This window comes from Rattus norvegicus, chromosome 1 (genome assembly GCF_021556685.1).
Source record: "Rattus norvegicus strain SHRSP/BbbUtx chromosome 1, alternate assembly SHRSP_T2T, whole genome shotgun sequence".
Taxonomy (NCBI): domain Eukaryota; kingdom Metazoa; phylum Chordata; class Mammalia; order Rodentia; family Muridae; genus Rattus; species Rattus norvegicus.
Genome location: NC_141534.1, coordinates 145,523,949 through 145,541,494, shown reverse-complemented (window position 1 = coordinate 145,541,494; position 17,546 = coordinate 145,523,949). Strand labels below are relative to the sequence as shown.

Genomic DNA, 17,546 nt, shown 5'->3' with positions numbered 1-17,546 from the left:
TAGTCAAGCACTCGCCCACTAAGTTTTTAGGCTATCTCATCACTCAGGTAGCTGGGATTACAGGCTCTGCCCCCAAGCCTGGTGCATCTAGTCTTTGTTGAGTACTTCTTTTGTTGTTTTGAGACAGGGTCCTACTATGTAGCCCAGGCTGGCCCCGAGCTTTGCCTGCACTTGTCTCAGCTCATTGAGACACCATGCCTTGTCTTAAGTTTCCAGTGTGCTCACCTGCAAACCTGCACTCCAAACCACTGAACAACGCAGGGGGACAAGCACATTCAGGCATACACACACAAACAGGTCATATGTGTTCACACAAACACGTTGTATTCACACACTCAGGTACAGAGTCCATGAAACGTAGTGTCATTCTGACAAGAATGAGGCGACTAGCACAGGAACTCACACACCATTTTGGAGTCACGTGATCAAAGTGTGACTCTGTAGAGGTCCCAGATCATGGTCACCTTTGGCTTAAATAAGACATAGAATAGAATATTAAAAAAAAAAAAAGGAAAAGAAAAGAAATAGATCTCTTCCAATGTCTTTATTATTATAATTATCATAATCTTTAGTTTTCAAAAATATAAATAGGTGCACGGAACACTGGTGCCTGCACCGTCCCGGGGTGGGGAGAGGGAAGGGGACGGCGGAGCACTCCTGGGAAGGAAGTGCCCCTACCCAGTCCAGCCGAGAAATGACACCTGCTAGGGTGGTTGACCCAGAAGAAAGGTTCCTAGGAGAAAGGTTCCTAGGAGAGGGGCCCTGGAGGAAAGGCAACTTCACTTCCCTTTGGCCAGCCTGCCCCCTGCCCCAGGCTCCTTCCCACATAGATGGCACAGACCTCGATCCCTTTTGTCCAACACACTAAGCTATAGTTTGCCTCTTCTGAGTCCTTAAAGCTCTGGTCTGTGTGGCTGCCCTACTCCTCTCTCCCTGGCCCTGTCTCCTTCCAATTCCACCTCTGGCCCCTAGCTCTCCCTGGAGGTGAAGTAACCAACAATTGTGCTGTTCTTGGGTAAAGTCAGGAAGCAACAACAAAAAATAATCTTCTTTATTTAATTTAACTCTTCTCACCCTGTCCCTGCACTGGTCCCTGGAAAGGCACGGTGGGAAATGAAAGAAATGTCTCTAAACTCAGTCCATGGGTTACAGTGAATTTGCTTTGGCGGTTTTTTATGGGGGGCGGTGATGGTGGTGGATAAATTAGATGCAGTTTGGGTGATATGGGGAGTGGGGCACACACAATGTGGCTTTTTTTTCCTTCTTTAATGGATTCCTTATATGACAAAAAGCGACAAGAAGACACCATGTGAGTGGGATGCACGGTCAGCATGGCTGGCCGCTGGGCTCAGCATCCTGGGCACATTGTGGAAGCTCCTCTCAGTGGGCCATGCTGGGGCGGCTCCTCCGTGTGGGTCTCATGCTCCGCTTCTGTAGCCTGTGCTTGTAGGTGTTGGCTGCAGCAAAAGGGAGGTGGGAAGCAACGGTGAGAGGGGAGGAAGCAGGGCCAAGCTTAGGCTCCCGCAGCCTTCCCATGTGTGCAGGAGCCCCTCCTTGTGCATCGTGGGTCTCAGAACGTAACCCAAAGCTGCTCCCAACCTGCTCCTCTGGACTGGATTTCTCATTAAACTTCCTTAGGCTCAGGAGACAGTCAGAGCCCAGGCTACCAGCTTTCTTATCTCCTTTTAGAGAACAGCAGCATTCCCTGTGGTAGGGACCAATGGTGGTTGTTTTTTTTTTTTTTTTTTTTTTTTAATGGAGAGACCCTTAAGCCATCCCTGTGTGGCTTAGCCCCTAGCATGGTATGGTAGCTACAGAACAGTGCCAGCTACCACTATGCTCTGGGGAGAGCAAGAAGGCCCTTTTGGTGGAGCCTGACTCTGTACCATTTGAGGGACCAGGGGGACAATACTCACGGTCTGTGCAAGTGATTCGAGGCTCTTCCCAGTGCCCACTGGGCTGACACCGGATGGTGGGCACATGGCGCTGGACAAAGCCCTCAGTACACTGGTACCGCACCAGGGAGCTGATCTCATAGCGATCTTTCTTCTGCCCAAGGGTTCTGGCATGCTCCACCGCTGGGGGTTCTCCACAGGCCACTGAGGAACAAATGCCTTTTAGGAAGGGGCCTCATGAAAGTTTCTGTGATGGCCTATGTAGGCAGAGACAAGGTTATCTCAGAGCTCACGGTATGATGAGAAAGGGATTAGCCTGTGCTACCCAGGACTGAGTCTGGACTGCTGGGAAAATGCAGGGCTGAGAATCCTGAGCTATTCAGTTCTAACATCCCAATTTCTTGGTGGCTCTGGGAAGCAGGAAGGGGATAAGAAAGTGGCCTTGAACAATGGGGGGAAGATAAAAAGGAAAAGGAAGGAAGACAGGGAAAGAGGACTGTGTGGTAAGACATCTGTGACATCTTTATGAAAATGTCTAAAGCTAGGGAAAGTGGGGCCCAAAGGAGGCCTGATGACACAGACTGAATGGGAGCACTAGGCCAGGTTCTCTAAGTGTTACGATGCCCACGGCCTTAAAGTTGAAGTACCCAGGCCTGATGGCTTGATTCTGTGACTAGCAATTTTGGAGCCCCAAAGAAAGGGTGGTCCCCGCAGGGGTCATTATGGGTGACTTTCTGTTGCTGACTCTGAGGGACTGACATATGCATGGTGTTGAGGATCCTAGGACTCTCCCTGTGAAAGGTCTCCAGGAATCACCATGTTCTTAGTCCCATGACACTGTGCCACGAGAGGCCCTCACATCAGCACCCATGTGCCTCTTGAGGATGCTCCCATAGCTCCCAGTAGCTAGGAGACAAGAAACTCGCCTCAGGTCGCATAGTGAGAGGCTTCCATGCAGTTGGAGGTCTTATTCCTCCCCCTGGATCTCCTCCCAAGCCTTTCTTACCTGTGCCCTTTTTACATGTGAAGGGCAGCTGGTAATTGCAGGGGACATCGTTCCATTCACCCCTCTCATGCCAGATCATCACTACGCAGTCCTCTCCAGTGGCAAAGAAATTGTCGGGTTGGTTTGGACGCCACTTCTCAAATTGCTGTGGACAGGAGAGGCAAAATAGTTAAGAGAAAGGCTGAAGCAGTATGGCTTGGCTTGACCACCCCTCTTTCTTCCCAATCAGCTCCCCCACCTCCTTTTCCCTTTCACCCAACATCTGGGTTGTAAGGCACCTGCAAAGGCTGCTGGGAATCTGATCTGATCAGGGTCATATGATGCTATGGATCCCATACTAGGCAACTGCTTCTGGTCCTTTGTCAGGAGCTCTTAACTCCCAAGGATTCATTCCCTGATGGGGTTCAGCTTTTCACTGACCTGTAGCTACTGCTCACACTGTCTATGTGATCTCTGTCTTCTATGCCTTGCATAGACACTAGTCCTTTGCACATAGGAAACTCACTTTTCACGGTGGTTTGCTGTCATACCTTCATTTCCTTTTGGCTCCTTCTCTCATCTTGTGCCTTCCTTCATGAAGTCTACCCAGCCCCAGGCCAGCCTCCAGAGACACAGAGGAAAGAGACACAATCCCTTCCTTACAGGGTTCCTGCTTGTGGTTGCCTTATAACATCTGCTCAGTGAGTTTGCATCAGACTCGATGCATGCTGTTCTTGGGGTCTTTCTCCCACTACTTATTCTCTGGGAACTCACCAGGGAGTGTCCATCAGACCAGCGGAAGTCCCCTTCGATGGTTCTGTCATTCAGACCGATCCACTGGTAGTCTTGAGCATTTTCTGGAATGGGAAGATAGGCTTGCACTTGATGTTGGATACCCCACACTGTCTGGGGACTGGAGCTCATGGAGAGGGAGGAAGGAGGTAAGTGCCTCCTAGCAGCATGCCACTGGCTTCTAAGGACCTTGCAAGGGTCTCAGGACATGCATGTTTGTGGTATATATTGGAACACCTCTTCAGGCTGGTATAGGCAGGTGATAGCTACAGGGTTAACCTGGTATGGCACTGACTGTCAGGGTCTGCCCTCGGTCAGCTGGGGCTGCTGGTCCCAGGGATCTGTGGCTTCTTCTCAGAGGAAACTGTGGGGGCATTTGACCTTCCAGCTCCGTGCCATGCAGTGCCCCCAATCTGCACTCTCTTTCTCTGGCTTCGTCTCCTTTCCCCCTTCCTGCAATGCTGGACCTGGTACATGCAAGGTGCGCTATCATCCCGATCTCCAGTCTGCTCATTTCAGAACAGCCAGGCTCTCTGCTCTCACTGCTGTGTCCCTTAGCCCCTGTCACACTCACTGTTGACGAACTCCTGTTCCTCAGGGGTGACGATGCTGCTCAGATGTGACTGCTGCTCCCGACACCGTCTCTCTGCATCCACCCAGGTCTCGCGGTCGGGAAAGTGGCGATAACAGTGGCCCTGGAACTTGGTCCACCCCTCCTCACATTGCTCCTGGTCTGCAACACAGGTCAGGGACTTGAACAGGGGGTAAGGCCGGTTGGGAGTGTGGTCCCTGCCAGTCTTGTGGCATGGACTTCTATGTTTAATCCACCTTAAATGCTGTGCCCCGGAGGGAGACAACAGGCTCAGCTAGAGAGAGGCTCAAGTAGGAAGCCTTATGGAGACCTCCTTGTGCATGCCACCTGGGAAAGGGTCTTTTCTTTCTCGGATATAGCACCTTGCCTCCCAAGATTTCCTCCTGTGGATGGATTCATGCCCTGCGTGGGTAAGCAGAGGGCTGGCTGAGTGCAGCAGACTGGGGGACAAAGGGACAGTCTGATGGGAGGTTTTGAAATTTAAGGCAAAACATAGTTCCGAGTTTCTGATGGATTCTGGGAAAAGGAGCTGTGGGTAGTAATAGGTGGAAGTCAGAGAAGAGGATGGGCATGGTGGAGCTGGTACCCTCTTCCTCACAGAATCTTGTGTGAGGCCAGAGACTCTCAAGAATAATTCTCTTGGGAGTCCAAAGAAGACCAAGCTTAGGTCACGGGTCTGAGCTGGTTGCTGTTGTTATATTATTAGTTCAATTCTAATTATTCTGTCAGCGCTGGGATGAAATCTGGGGCCTCAGCCATGCTAGGCAACTGCTTCTGCCCCAGGTCTCTGAGTTGGCTCTAATGGAGCGCCACCATGGCCTCATTTGAAAAAGATGCTGTGTGCTGGAGGAGGGCCTGGATTAGAGTCTTGGACAGAGGAGTCTGGATTAGATCTTCAGGGACAGAGGAGGGGACATCTTAGAGCCAGCTTCAGGATCAGAAGAGGAGTTTGTGAGCTAACTGCCTTTGGTGGCAGCATGTGGATGACTGTAGGTTGGCCCTGGTGGGAGGATTGCTACCTCCGCACTGGAAAGAGGCCTCCTGTTAGGACTCCCTCTCCTCTGTGAGAGCCAATAGTTAAACATCTGCCAGTACAGCACCGGACAGAGGGAGCTCTAAATCTATCTCTTTTCCGTCTTTGCCTGGAGCCTTCATCTGTGGGGCTGGGGAGCTGCCACAGATACTTCAGGACGAGTGGCAGCTTCCAAATTCGGTAGTTTCAATAGTCTGGCTGTTCCAGGAAGGACGGGGTTTCCCTGAGGGGAAGGAGTCTCCCTTGGGCTAAGAGATGGGTGCTTGGCTAGGCTGGAAAGGGAAAGAAAGGGAGTAGAAGGCTGGCTCCTGGAGAAGAAAGAGTCAGAGTGGAGCCCAGGAGGAGGAGGGTCCCTCTGATACCCTCCTCAAGGGTCAAGATAAACGTCTGGAAAGAGGCTAAGGAGGCCTCAGAGGACTCACAGCACTGAGACAGTGACACCATCCCCGGACCTGTGAGCCAGGGTTTGTGCCACCTCAGAACCTGAGGGCTGAGATGGGTCGGTAGGGTCAGGGAAGGGAGGAGTTGGGCATGGTTGGGAGGACCATGCCAGTAGAGGAAGTGAACATAAGACAGACTTCCAAAGAGGCTGGAGAAAGCAGTGATGCCTGAGACAAGATCGCATGAGGCATTGCATTCAGGTTGTGACAGAGCCTTCCCTCCCTGGGCACTCAGGCCTAGGGCTCAGGTGAGTGGCTCTGGAACCAATTTTCTGGTCTATAAGGAAGCAGAGTCTGGCCCCTGTGGAACCCAGCTCCTGTTGCAGCAGAGGCTTCCTTTCCCAGATGAGTTCCAGAGCTGTTGTCTGTGTGGATGTTTCAGACCTTTCTCCATACAGCATCTTGGAGGGGAAATCTTTGTACTTTTGATTCCTGCCTAGCGGAGACCCCATGCACCTGACTTCTTGGAGTGTAGATAAAAGATAGGAGGTGCAGGGAAGATGAGTGCCCCGGCATTACTGCAGAAACCCTAAGTTCTTCCATCCCTTGACAATGCCCCCAAGGAATGTATAATTCTTATTACCTCCTCACACTGTTCAGGCTCAAAGGAAGATTTGCCAGGACTTTCTGCTGCTTTCTGGAAATTTCTCTGACAAGAGTTTGTTCAACAGGGTTTTGAGCCCATGAACACTTCCAACTTTCTAGGAGCTACTGCTACCAGCACCCTAATGCCTCAGGTCTCCTTTTCTGCACTGGGAAAGCCTGAGGCCAGGGAAGCTGGCAGAGCTTAGAAAGCACCATCAGTGAGAGTGCTGGGTGTCACTGTCTAGGGCTCCTGGCCCACAGATGCAGAAGCAGATGTGTTGACAAGGTCCATCAGAGGAAACTCAGCCCCTGCACCTTGCAACAAAACTACTTTGCCAGGCTAGCCTTTTGCTTTGTACAAGGGAGCAAGAAAGAAAGCATGGACCAGTGTAGCATTGGGAAGGCAGCCACTGTGGTGTGATGGAGAGAGGATGGCATGCACCGTCCCTGTTCATGCATGATTGGAGCATACTGGTGATGTAAGTCACAGTTGACCAACCACAGCCTCATGCCAGGAGAAGAGGAGGACAGCTTGGTTAGCGTGGTATTGTGGCTCCCTAGGGTCATGGAAAGGACATGGAACTCCCATGGAGAATTCAGCAAGACAGTGCCATGATCATGCTAAGAAGATCTGTGGCCGTCAGTAGAGTGAGAACCCATTGAGCCTACCCACAATTTCCTCCAGGACTGGTGCTGTGTTGTTCTAGCGGGACGCATGCACTGAGCTCTGTGGTCCCGCCAGCAAGTCTGCAAGCCCTGGAGAAAGATTAGTGGTTGCAAGACTCCCCGAGCCCCACTTCACAAAATACACATGTCTCCTCTGTCAGATCAGCCAACATTTCAGGGGAAGGTCCCCAAGGGGGAAAGAGCAAGAACAAGAGTTAAAATCAGGAGGCAAGCTTCTCAGTTGTGTCCCCCAGAATGTCTCTCCAGGCAGACCTGTGGGCCCCAGCCCAGGCCTGGAACCTGTGGTTAGAAGGAGGAAGGGGTGAGGAAAGAGAAGGGCAGCAGTTAGTGACATTAGCTGAAGCCGAGACGGCCGTACCGATCTCACACAGGTCCCCTCTGTAGCTCGGAAGGCATAAGCATGTGAAAGTGTCCAAGGCATCCACGCAGGTGGCTCCATTCAGACAAGGGCTTGAGAGGCACTCATCAATGTCTGCAAGAAACCAAGGGCCACCATTAGGACCTCTGCTGGCGACTCATGAGCACCACGGCTGCATTACGGGTGGCCGGCCCTGCTGCTCTCCAGAGGCTGAAAGGGGCCTGGCTGGATTTCCTGAGAACTGTTGCTGCTGCTGCTGCTGCTGCTGCTGCTGCTGCTGCTGCTGCTGCTGCCTCCGCTGCTGGCGCCACCATCTTGGACTGTTGAACCAAAGATCCAGACAGTTTCCCTTGGATGTGTGTGATTCTTGGTGGGCAATCTTGGAGCCATTTTTTCGGGTTGGAGAGATCTGGTGCTTCTGAAGCCAAATGGCTTTTATGAGTCCGAGAATGGAGTTCCTTCAGGATACTTTCTCTTGTGAATATTTCAAGAAGCTGGACATCTGGATTGGCCATGGCCACCGTAGTAGGCAAAGAAACTGGAAGTGAAATTCTTAAAGCTTGGTTAGAAGTCTTGTTTCTCCTGGTTTCCTCCACAGTTGTGAGACAGGGAAAAACGGACAAACCATGTTCCAGAATGAGCCATCTAGAGGGTATATAGAACCGTAAGAAAGTGGCCATATGGGAGTTTTGCATGAGACTCATTAGAATTTCCAGATCGTAGATAGTGTCTTTGTTTTTCAGTAAATAAGATTCGAGTATTTTTTTTTTTGTAAAAAGAAGCCTGAGTTTATTGGGGTTTTTTTGGGGGGGGATGGAGAACAAAATCTTGCCCAACATTTTCCCTTATGATCTCCTTCCAGCTTTACGCCTCAGGTTATCTTCATAAGTTCTAATTCCTAGATGGGCATGAAACCCATCTGACGAAGCTGGCTAAGTGCTGCTAAGCCTAGCTAGATCCTCACTCAGTTAGTGAATGCAGACTCTGGGATTCAGTTGGATGCCCAGACCTCTTTGTCTGAGGTGGGCTCCTCCTCCTTTCTGCTCTTCAGCTTCCAAGGCATTCTTTTTTTTTTTTTTTTTTTTTGGATGAATTTCTTTGCAAGACTCAAATTAGTAAGTCAGTAGCTTTTGCCTTAGTTTATTCATAGCCACAGTGAGAACTGAATCTCTCAGGCTTTTCTGTCTTTCTGGGAAGCCAGGAGCCCTGGGGGTGAGGAGTAGGGCTTCTGTTGTCTTCATGTTTATAACTCCAGAGCTGTCTGCCCTTGAACTTGCTGCATAGCCGGTCTTGAACTTCTGATTCTCCTGCCTCTACTTCCTGAGTTCTGAAATTACAGGTGTGTATTATCACGCCCGGTTTACGTGGTGCTGGAAATCAAACCCAGGGCTTTGCATACTCTAGACAAGCACTCTGTCAACTGAGTGGCATCTCCAACCAGGAGGGGGCTAATTCTTGGTGCATGCAATTATGTTTACTTGAGATCCAGGATCCAATGGTATGCTCATGGGTGGCCTTCTTAGGATCAGTCAGAGCGTTGGCTTCAGAATAGGACTTTAATTCATCCTAGGACTTAGATCTTGCTGACCATAACAGCAATCTAGACATTTATATCAGTTCTATGCTAGAGAGCAATACACTTTCCTCTGGGTCTTCTTGGCCAAGTCCATGCAATTTGTGTCTTGAGCATCCCCGAGTCTTAGGTACCTTCCTCAACCGGTGCTGCCCTTCTTCTCCATGTCGCTGGCCTCTCTTCTCTTCTCACGAAGTTCTTAGCTTCATTTCAAGAAGCACGCGCCACGGATTAGAGACTCACAGTTCCAAGCAACCCCAAAAATGCATGGAGGAACTGACTGAAATCCCGGCATGCACTTGGTTTCCCAGCATGCACCAGGATTCCCAGCAGCAGCAGTAGCAGCAATAGGTCAGGTCAGTTGGCAAAGTGGAAGCTGGGGGCGGCTCTCCAGCTTCAGGAAAGATAATCATGTTCTCTTTTGTCCATTAGCTTCATTATGGGAGGCCAGAAGCACTAGGGTAAGGGGTTAAGCAAATGGAGGCGCTAAAGCAGTTGTATAGAGCAGGGATGGGGTGACCTCAGAGGGAAGAAAAGTCAGACACCAACGCTGGAGCCCTTGGCCCAACCTTGACACAAAGGGCAGGAAAGGAAGAGGTCTGGTGGAGGCCAGGCCAGGTGGCATCTGGTTGTTCCAGAGGCTTAGAGAGGGCTCTAGTCTGGCCAGGGATATGAGAAGTTGTGTTATTTTCCTTTTGTGTTTGGCCGGGGTATGAGGTTTGAGAATTGTTTCAGGCCTGGATATCAAAATGAGGAAGAGCCACAGTCCTGAGAAATCTATATCTATATCTATATCTATGTCTATGTCTATGTCTATGTCTATGTCTATGTCTATGTCTATGTCTATGTCTATGTCTATGTCTATGTCTATGTCTATGTCTATGTCTATGTCTATGTCTATGTCTATATCTATATCTATCACCAGGTACTTTAGAGATGCCAGGTGAGCTTTACACTGATTCCCTTGGGGAGTCACCACAACGTGAGGAACCGTATTAAAGGGTCTCAGCAGCTGAGAACCACTGCTCTAGGGGGCTCTGGACAAGGTGGTAGCAGGTGTGGGGAGGGATGGCTCTGGGTAATGGCAGCCTCTGTGGAATAAGAGAGGGAATGAGGAGACTGATATCTGGTGAGATTGGATGCTGTGGACCCCCTTTCCAGTTACGATTCTCATACTGTAGTGGCACTGGCACTACATACTATTATGCCACTGGCAGACAGGGAAACAAGAGGCTTGCCCACATTGGCAAGCTTGGGAGACAGCTTGGAAGAGATGGAGGAGAGGCAGGAAACGAAACAGGAAGCTGAGTGTCTGTCTGTCCCAGGTGACTGTGGGCACCTTGTTGCCATTTATGCTTTCGTCACCTAGAACTTATGCATAGTCACTGAATATAGAAATGGGGGTGGTGCTGTTTGCTTCTTGAGCAAGGCCCCCAAGCCTCTCTATCTCTGGAGAGACAAAACTTTGGGTCTTCTAGTAAATCCCGGAGGAGACAGACTTGCAAGTGACCACTTTGGCACCTAACCCAGACACATTAGGCCACCACATTGAGTAGTCTTATCCAGGTTTGGCAAAAATCAGAGTTCATGACCTCTGAGGAACAAGAGGTTTTTATGGCTCATGGAAAATGTTGAAGGGAGAATGGCAGCTGGTGCTTTTCCTCAAGTGATAACTCAACTAGATGGTTCACCACACAACAAACGACAAGCAAACAAACCCCTGCAGTAGCCACAGCACTTTTCAAGTTACTCAGTGCATACCCTGTACAGTTGTGTTGGATGATCCTGGGCGTAACTTTCTGGAGACAAGGATGGGAGATAGAAAAGAAATAGAAAAAAAATTTTTTTCAAGCATAGAAAAAAAATTCTGACCCTAATAATTCTTAGATTCTGACTTTCTGGTTGGGTGTCTCACACAGGAGAGAGAGAGAGAGAGAGGGGGGGGGGGGGGGGGGGAAGGGGAGAGGAAGAGGGAGAGGAAGAGGGAGAGGGAGGTTATAAAAATGTGTTTATCAATCTCAATTTGCATTTTAAAAGAATGATCTTTACATTTAAAAGTAGGGAATTGCTCCTTACGAATTTCAAGACTGCTCTATTTTAAAAGTTGACCTTAAATGTATCTTCGATATGCTGCCTTTTCAGCTCAGCCAGTTGCTAGCTGAAATAGTCAGTAACTGCCTCTGGACGTTTTGGTGAAATGAGGTCATGGAAGTATGTGTTATTACATCTATTGTTACATTATCAATCACCGTATCTATCTGTTGGGTGTGGGGGTCCACACCTGTGATTTCAACACTCAAGGGGTTGAACTCAAGGAGGATTGCCGTGAGTTCAAGGCCAGAGTGGGATGCACATGGAGAACCGATGTGCAATCTGGTTAGAGCAGTGTTTTTCAACCATGGCTACATTTCATAGCCACTGAAGAAGTTAATTTTATTTTTCAAAAGACTTTTGAGAAGATGCCAGTGACAGTTCTTCTCCAGACCAAAAGCCTCACAACAGCTTGCTGTGGAGCCCAGGCAAGATCTATCTTGGGAGCTTCTCAGGGGATACTAAGCTGCATTGAAATGGTGGTCCCAGTCAGAAGCCTACTTCGTGTGGGCACCACCAGTAACAAGGTGGGGGAGAGGCTTCTGGCTTTTATTACATTTGATTAATTAGCATGGGGGGCAGGTGCTCGCTATGGCATGAGTGTGGAGGTCAGAGGACACCTTGTCGGGGTGGGTCCTGGGGATTGAACTCATGCTGTCAGGTTCAGCAGCAAATGCTTTTACCTGCTAAGCCCTCTTACCAGCCCCGAGGCTGCTGATTTTTAACTGGACCAGATTAAGAACATGAACATTCATGAAGCCAATGTTGTTGTTGTTATTATTATTATTATTATTGTTATATCTATTTTGAGATTGGGTATAATTTATCCTAGGATAACCTTGAACTGCTAATCCTCCTGCCTCAGTCTCCTAAGCGCTACTATCATAGGCATGCATCAACCACACAAAGTTTTAGATATTTATCCTGTCGTCAAAAGTACTGGTTCCTGATTTATCAAGAACTTGTTTATGGACAGAATATTGATGAAGCAAGGTGATGGTTACCACTGAATGTTTTCCTTTAAATTCAGCCCCTCTACCTGGGAAAGGATCCCCTGGATACTCAAATCTCATAGGAATAATGTTGCATCTTGATACCTGTGGCTCTTGGTGATCTGAGCAGTGGAGGCAGAGTGAGGGAGATATAGGTAACCGGGAAGCCTGTTCTTATGACAGATTGCTAATGTCTCCTCCCCCCCTTCCATCCCTCTTTTCTTTTATTTTGAGACAGTGTCTCACTCTGTAGCCCAGCCTGGCCTGAAACTCTTGGGAATCCTTCTGTCTCAGCCTCCTGAGTGCTAGGACTGGGGTTATAGATATGACTATTTATATCCTGGGAAGAATAATAAAGAATAAATTCTATTGCTATTTTTACTAATTTTAGGGCTCCCGAGGTCCATTCCGTTCTCCCCAACCCCTCGTCAGAATCTCATTTTGTAGCTGAGGCTGGCCTCCACCTCCCTCCCCTTCCTAAGAGCTAGGATTACAGGTGTGCACCACTATGCCCAGCTGAGGTCACAAGTCTTGATTGGAAATTTCCCAGGTTGGAAAGAGTTTCTGAGAATGGTGTGACCAGGTGTAGAGAGATTTGGCCATACCATCTTCAGAACCTTCCGGCAGGCAATACTGCTGTTCTTGGGCAGGAAGAAAAGTCGACCTTCTCTGTCTTTGGGGTTAGATGCCTTTAGGTTCTGGTCTGTAGAGAGTGACCCCAGCAAGGGAAGAGTGGGTAGAGAGCCTCCACTGTCTGTACACACATGTATTTACTGTGTATGTGCTAAGTATGAAGCATGTTCACTAAGTATGAGGCTGTACTATATGGTGAGGTATTATGCTTATATATTAACGTCTAAGAATACAGAGTCTTCTGTGTGTTATGTAAAGGCCTCTGAGGCTGGGGACCTGGCCAGCAGGTACTTCTTGTTAGTTGGATTTCTTCTAGGATACATTTCTCCATTTTCGAATATGTCTCAGGAATAAAGCTCCTTTATGAGAAACCCTGCCTTAGTAGAGAGAGGCTGCTTCTGCATGACTTCCCCTCTGGAGGCTGCAGGAGTCAGTCTATCTAGCACCTGTCTACCTACTCATAGCTAATGAGAGCTTCCCTACATCACAGTGTTGGCCACTGTGGCCAGTGGGCCGCAAGTATGTTTCCAGGTATGTCCCTGGACCACACGGCTCCTCTATACAGAACCTAGAGGGTAGGCGTCAAGAACTCAACTGCCTAGAGACCAGAACAGCCTCTGAGCTCCCATGACTGGGTGGTGAGATGCTCCAAGTCTTTGAGGATGGCTTAGAATCAGCTCACTCCTGGGAGTTCTGCCTTCCTGTTCTCTCAGTCCCCAATATGTGGGGTACCTTTTTCTCTGATTATGAAAACTGTCCCAGTATAGTAGAAGGATCAAGATGTCCCCCAAATCTAGTTACTGGAGCTTGGTGGCTCAGAGAGGGTAGAGGTGAGGCACTGAAACAGCACTGGGAAGTCCCGGTGGCCTGGGATGGGTTGGGAACACAGAGTCTAGCATCATGACAGAGCTCAAGTGAGACTTCATAATCCCTTAAACTGTGCAGGTTTTAGCCCCACACAAAATAAATATTTGGCCATAAATGCCACCAGCAGATGTACTCTCTCATCTCACATTTACTTGGGAACAGGTTTGCAAACATAATTTCTGTTGATACCTAAGTAGGTACTCTCTCCCTGTGCCAAGCACAGATGGTGCCACCCACTCGAGACTGTTCATGGATCTAACCCCAGTGGAAGGAAGTCAGTCATCTTCACAAGGTCATGCCGTGAACATGGCACGACACTCAGCGCTTGCTTTGTTCACATCCATATCCTGTTTAGTCTTTTTCAGTACTCTTCCCACTTCATGGATAAGGCTCAGAGAGATTTGGAGAATTATCTCACACTGTCCAGCTGAGCTTTGAACTTTAACGCTATCATGCCTCCTTTTGGACTACACTTGCCTATATCCCAACCGCATGCAAAGAGAAAATAACCCCCATACCTGCAGCGGTTGACTCTGTTTCTCCTGACCCTTCTGGAGAAGCAAGGGTAGGGGTGTCTGTCAGGGACTTGGCTGTTTCTGCTGTTTGGGTCTCTTCTCCTGAGTATGAGGGATTTGGGGATCCGATTTCTTGAAGTGTCTCTGTAGGGTGCTGGGTAGACTGGGCCCACCTGGACTCTGGGACGGTGGTGCTGACGGTAACATTCACCTCTGAGGTATGATCAGACCATTCTCCACTGATTTCAGTCCTGTCTCCAGAAGTCATGGGCGTGGCAAAAGGCACACCTGAAGTGCCTGCATCTATGTCGGAGGTAGTGCTAGATTCTCCACTCACTTCTGGAGCAGCGGATCCCTCCCTGGTGCCTTCCTGAAAGGTCCATGGGTTGCTGCTCACCTCCGTGCCTGGGGTTGTCATCTCCAGATCTGTTTCACGGGAGGCAGAGGTGATTCCATGCAGATCTGGGAACTCAGACAATTGACTGCTGGCCTCAGGGGCAGCAGACACTCCCACTCCAGCCTCAGGGTAAGCAGATGGGTCACTGCTGCCTTCTGGGACTGAAGCTTCTACCCCAGACCCGGGAAAGATTGTTACAGGTCCACCAAGGTCCCCAGATGCTGAGGCTTCCCCACTGGCCTCAAAGAGCCGGGGAGTATATGTCATAGAAGGACCATGGCCAAGTTCCTGGGAAACAGTTGGTTCAGTCACGCCCTCCACTAACTCTGAAGTGATTAAAGTGACTTCCGGAAGCCCCGAGGTTTCCCCACTGCCAGTTGGGGCAGTTATGGATTCTCCACTTGCATCAGTGGTGCTAGAGAAGTCCCCACTAAAATATGGGGAGCTTGGTGGCTCTGTGCTGGCTTCTGTCCACCCAGGCTGCCATGTGCTTTGGTCTAAAGACCCAGAGAGGTCCCCAGATATGTCTGGTGTTCCAGAATGGGCACCACTGAATTCCAAAATGCTGGAAGGCCCTTCTCCAGCTTCTTGAGCAGTAGGAGCCAGGGTTATAGACTCCACCAAAGTTCTGTCTACAAGAGACACAGTAGGGAAACCTGAGACAAGTCCACTGCCATCGAATGCTCCCGAGGACAAGCTGCTCCCAGTCTCAACTCCAGAGACCTCTCCACTGACCTCAGCTACTCCGCTTGGGAGGCCACTGAATTCTGGAGTGGGGGATATGAGTCCACTGGAATCGATTGCTCCAGAAGATTGTCCACTGACATCCACCATCCCAGATGTGCCAGACAGATCTGTCTCCCCAGAAGGGAGGCCACTGAGTTCCACAGACCCTAACCCCTCTTCTTCTCTAAATGTGGTAGGGGTCACTTCAATAAGACTGGTGTCCACAAACGTAATGCCAGAAGAATCTCCACTGCCACTCATGGCGCCAGAAGCCAGGTCAGGGGTTCCAGGTGTTGTTCCGCTGAGCACTGGGAACCCTGAAGGTTGCCCACTGAGATCAGAAATCCCAGAGGTTTCTCCACTCACAGATGTTATGCCAGAGGATTGGCCACTGCCAAAGAGAATTCCAGACCCTTCTCCACTGACATCTGGTTGCCCAGAGGACAGTCCACTAAGCTCAGATATCTCAGTGGTGTCAGGACTCCCTGACGGCTGTCCACTGACTTCAGGAATCCCAGATGTTCCCTCACCAGTGCCAGAAGACCCAAATGGCTGTCCACTAACATCAAAAAATCCAGATGTTTCTCCACTGACATCAAGAGATCCGGATGTTTGGCCACTGAGTTCAGTTCCTGAAGGGAGACCACTAATGTCCGCACTACTGTCCAACTCACTGAGGGGCGGCCCTGACTCTTCTCCTGAACCACTGACGCTGATGGTCCCCCTTCCTTCCAGTTCACTGGCAGTGGTGGCTGTGATCACTTCCACTAAGGTACTGTCCACAAGGGAGACTGTTGGGAAGCCGGATGGAAGTCCACTAAAGTCAGGCAGGCCAGAGGATGGGCCACTTCCAATGTCCACTCCAGAATATTCACCACTAAATCCAGAGGGAAGGCCACTAGCTTCTGGAGTTTGACCACTTCCTAGAGTTCCAGAAGGTAGCTTGCCGAAGTCCAGGGCTCCAGAAGCAGACCCTACCAAGTCTTCTTTTCCAGAAGGCAAGCCACCAAGGTCCTCAGCTCCTGAAGCTGAGGTCTCTAGGCCTTCTTGTCCAGAAGGAAGTCCACTAAGGTCATCACCTACCCCAGGAACAGAGGTTTCTGTGTCCTCTCTTCCAGAAGGATACCCAGTAACATCTACTCCTGAGGCAGAAGTCTCTAGACTATCTCTTGTAGGAAGACCAAGATCTTCTACTCCAGAGGCAGACGTTTCTAGACCCTCTCCTCCAGAAGGAAGACCACTCACACCCTCTACTCCAGAAGTAGAGGTTTCTGTACCATCTTCTCCAGAAGGAATCCCACTGACATATCCCCCGGAGGCAGAAGTTTCTAGACCTTCTGCTTCAGTAGGGAACACACTAATGTCCTCTATTCCAGAGGCAGAAGTCTCTAGACCTTCTTTTCCAGAAGGAAGTCCACTGACATCCTCTACTCCAGAGGCAGAAGTTTCTAGATTTTCTCTTCCAGTAGGAAGCACAGTGATGTCCTCTATTCCAGAGGCAGAAGTCTCTAGACCTCCTCTTTCAGTAGGAAGCTGGGTGACATCCTCTACACCTGAAGCAGATGTTTCTAGACTTTCTCCTCCTGAGGGAAGTCCACTCAAGTCTCCCACTCCAGAAGCAGAAGTTTCTGGACTTTCTCCAGTCGGAAGTACACTAATGTCCTCTATTCCAGAGGTAGATGTTTCTGAACCTTCTTCTCCAGAAGGAAGTCCACTGAGGTCCTCTACTCCAGAGGCAGACGTCTCTAGACCTCCTCTTCCAGTAGGAAGCACACTGGCTCCATCTATTCCAGAGGTAGAAGTTTCTAGATCGTCTCCTCCAGAAGGAAGTCCACTGATTTCTTCTGTCCCAGAAGCAGAAGTTTCTGTAATTTCCCCTCCTGAAGGCAGCCCACTAAGGTCTCCTGTTCCAGAGGCAGAGGCAGAACCTTCAAGGCTCTCACCTCCAGAGGGCAGTCTGTCAACTGTGGGAGTGCTCGACCAGGGGATTTCTCCATCTCCCGAGGCTGACCCACTTTCTACAGGCAAGCCTGAGCTCACTGTGGGGCCGAGACCACTGGAGTCAAGGTCGCCAGAGGGAAGTCCACTTTCACTGCCTCCTGATGGCTCCCCACTGGAGTCAAGGCGTCCTGAAGTGTCTGTGCTGCCTGTGAAGTCACCACTGAGGTCAGGTGCCCCTGATGTGTCCCCTGAGCTGGGCAGCTCGGTCCCGCTTGGCACTGCAAGTGAAGGTGTGTATGGCTCTTCTGATGTGGAAGGGACTTGCGAGGCAGAGGGCTCTTGAGAGGCAGAGGGACTTTCGGTGTGTTCCTCTGCTGCTGGGACGGTGGGAAGCCATGTGGGAGGGATCCCTGGAGGAAAGAAGGAAGGCAAGGTGAAGTGTGG

At 49.9% G+C, this 17,546-nt stretch overlaps 1 protein-coding gene across 2 annotated transcripts in view; it reads right to left on the bottom strand.

The window, feature by feature from the left end:
- Nucleotides 1-529: 529 nt before the first annotated feature.
- Acan (aggrecan) overlaps nt 530-17,546 on the bottom strand; it is a 62,952-nt gene continuing 45,935 nt past the window's right edge. Inside the window, 7 exon segments of one of the 2 annotated variants that reach the window (NM_022190.2) lie at nt 530-1,457; nt 1,917-2,099; nt 2,902-3,046; nt 3,655-3,737; nt 4,247-4,405; nt 7,368-7,481; nt 14,042-17,512. In NM_022190.2, coding sequence (NP_071526.2) covers nt 1,381-1,457; nt 1,917-2,099; nt 2,902-3,046; nt 3,655-3,737; nt 4,247-4,405; nt 7,368-7,481; nt 14,042-17,512 — 4,232 coding nt within the window. In that variant the 3' untranslated portion in view covers nt 530-1,380. 2 annotated transcript variants of the gene reach the window in all.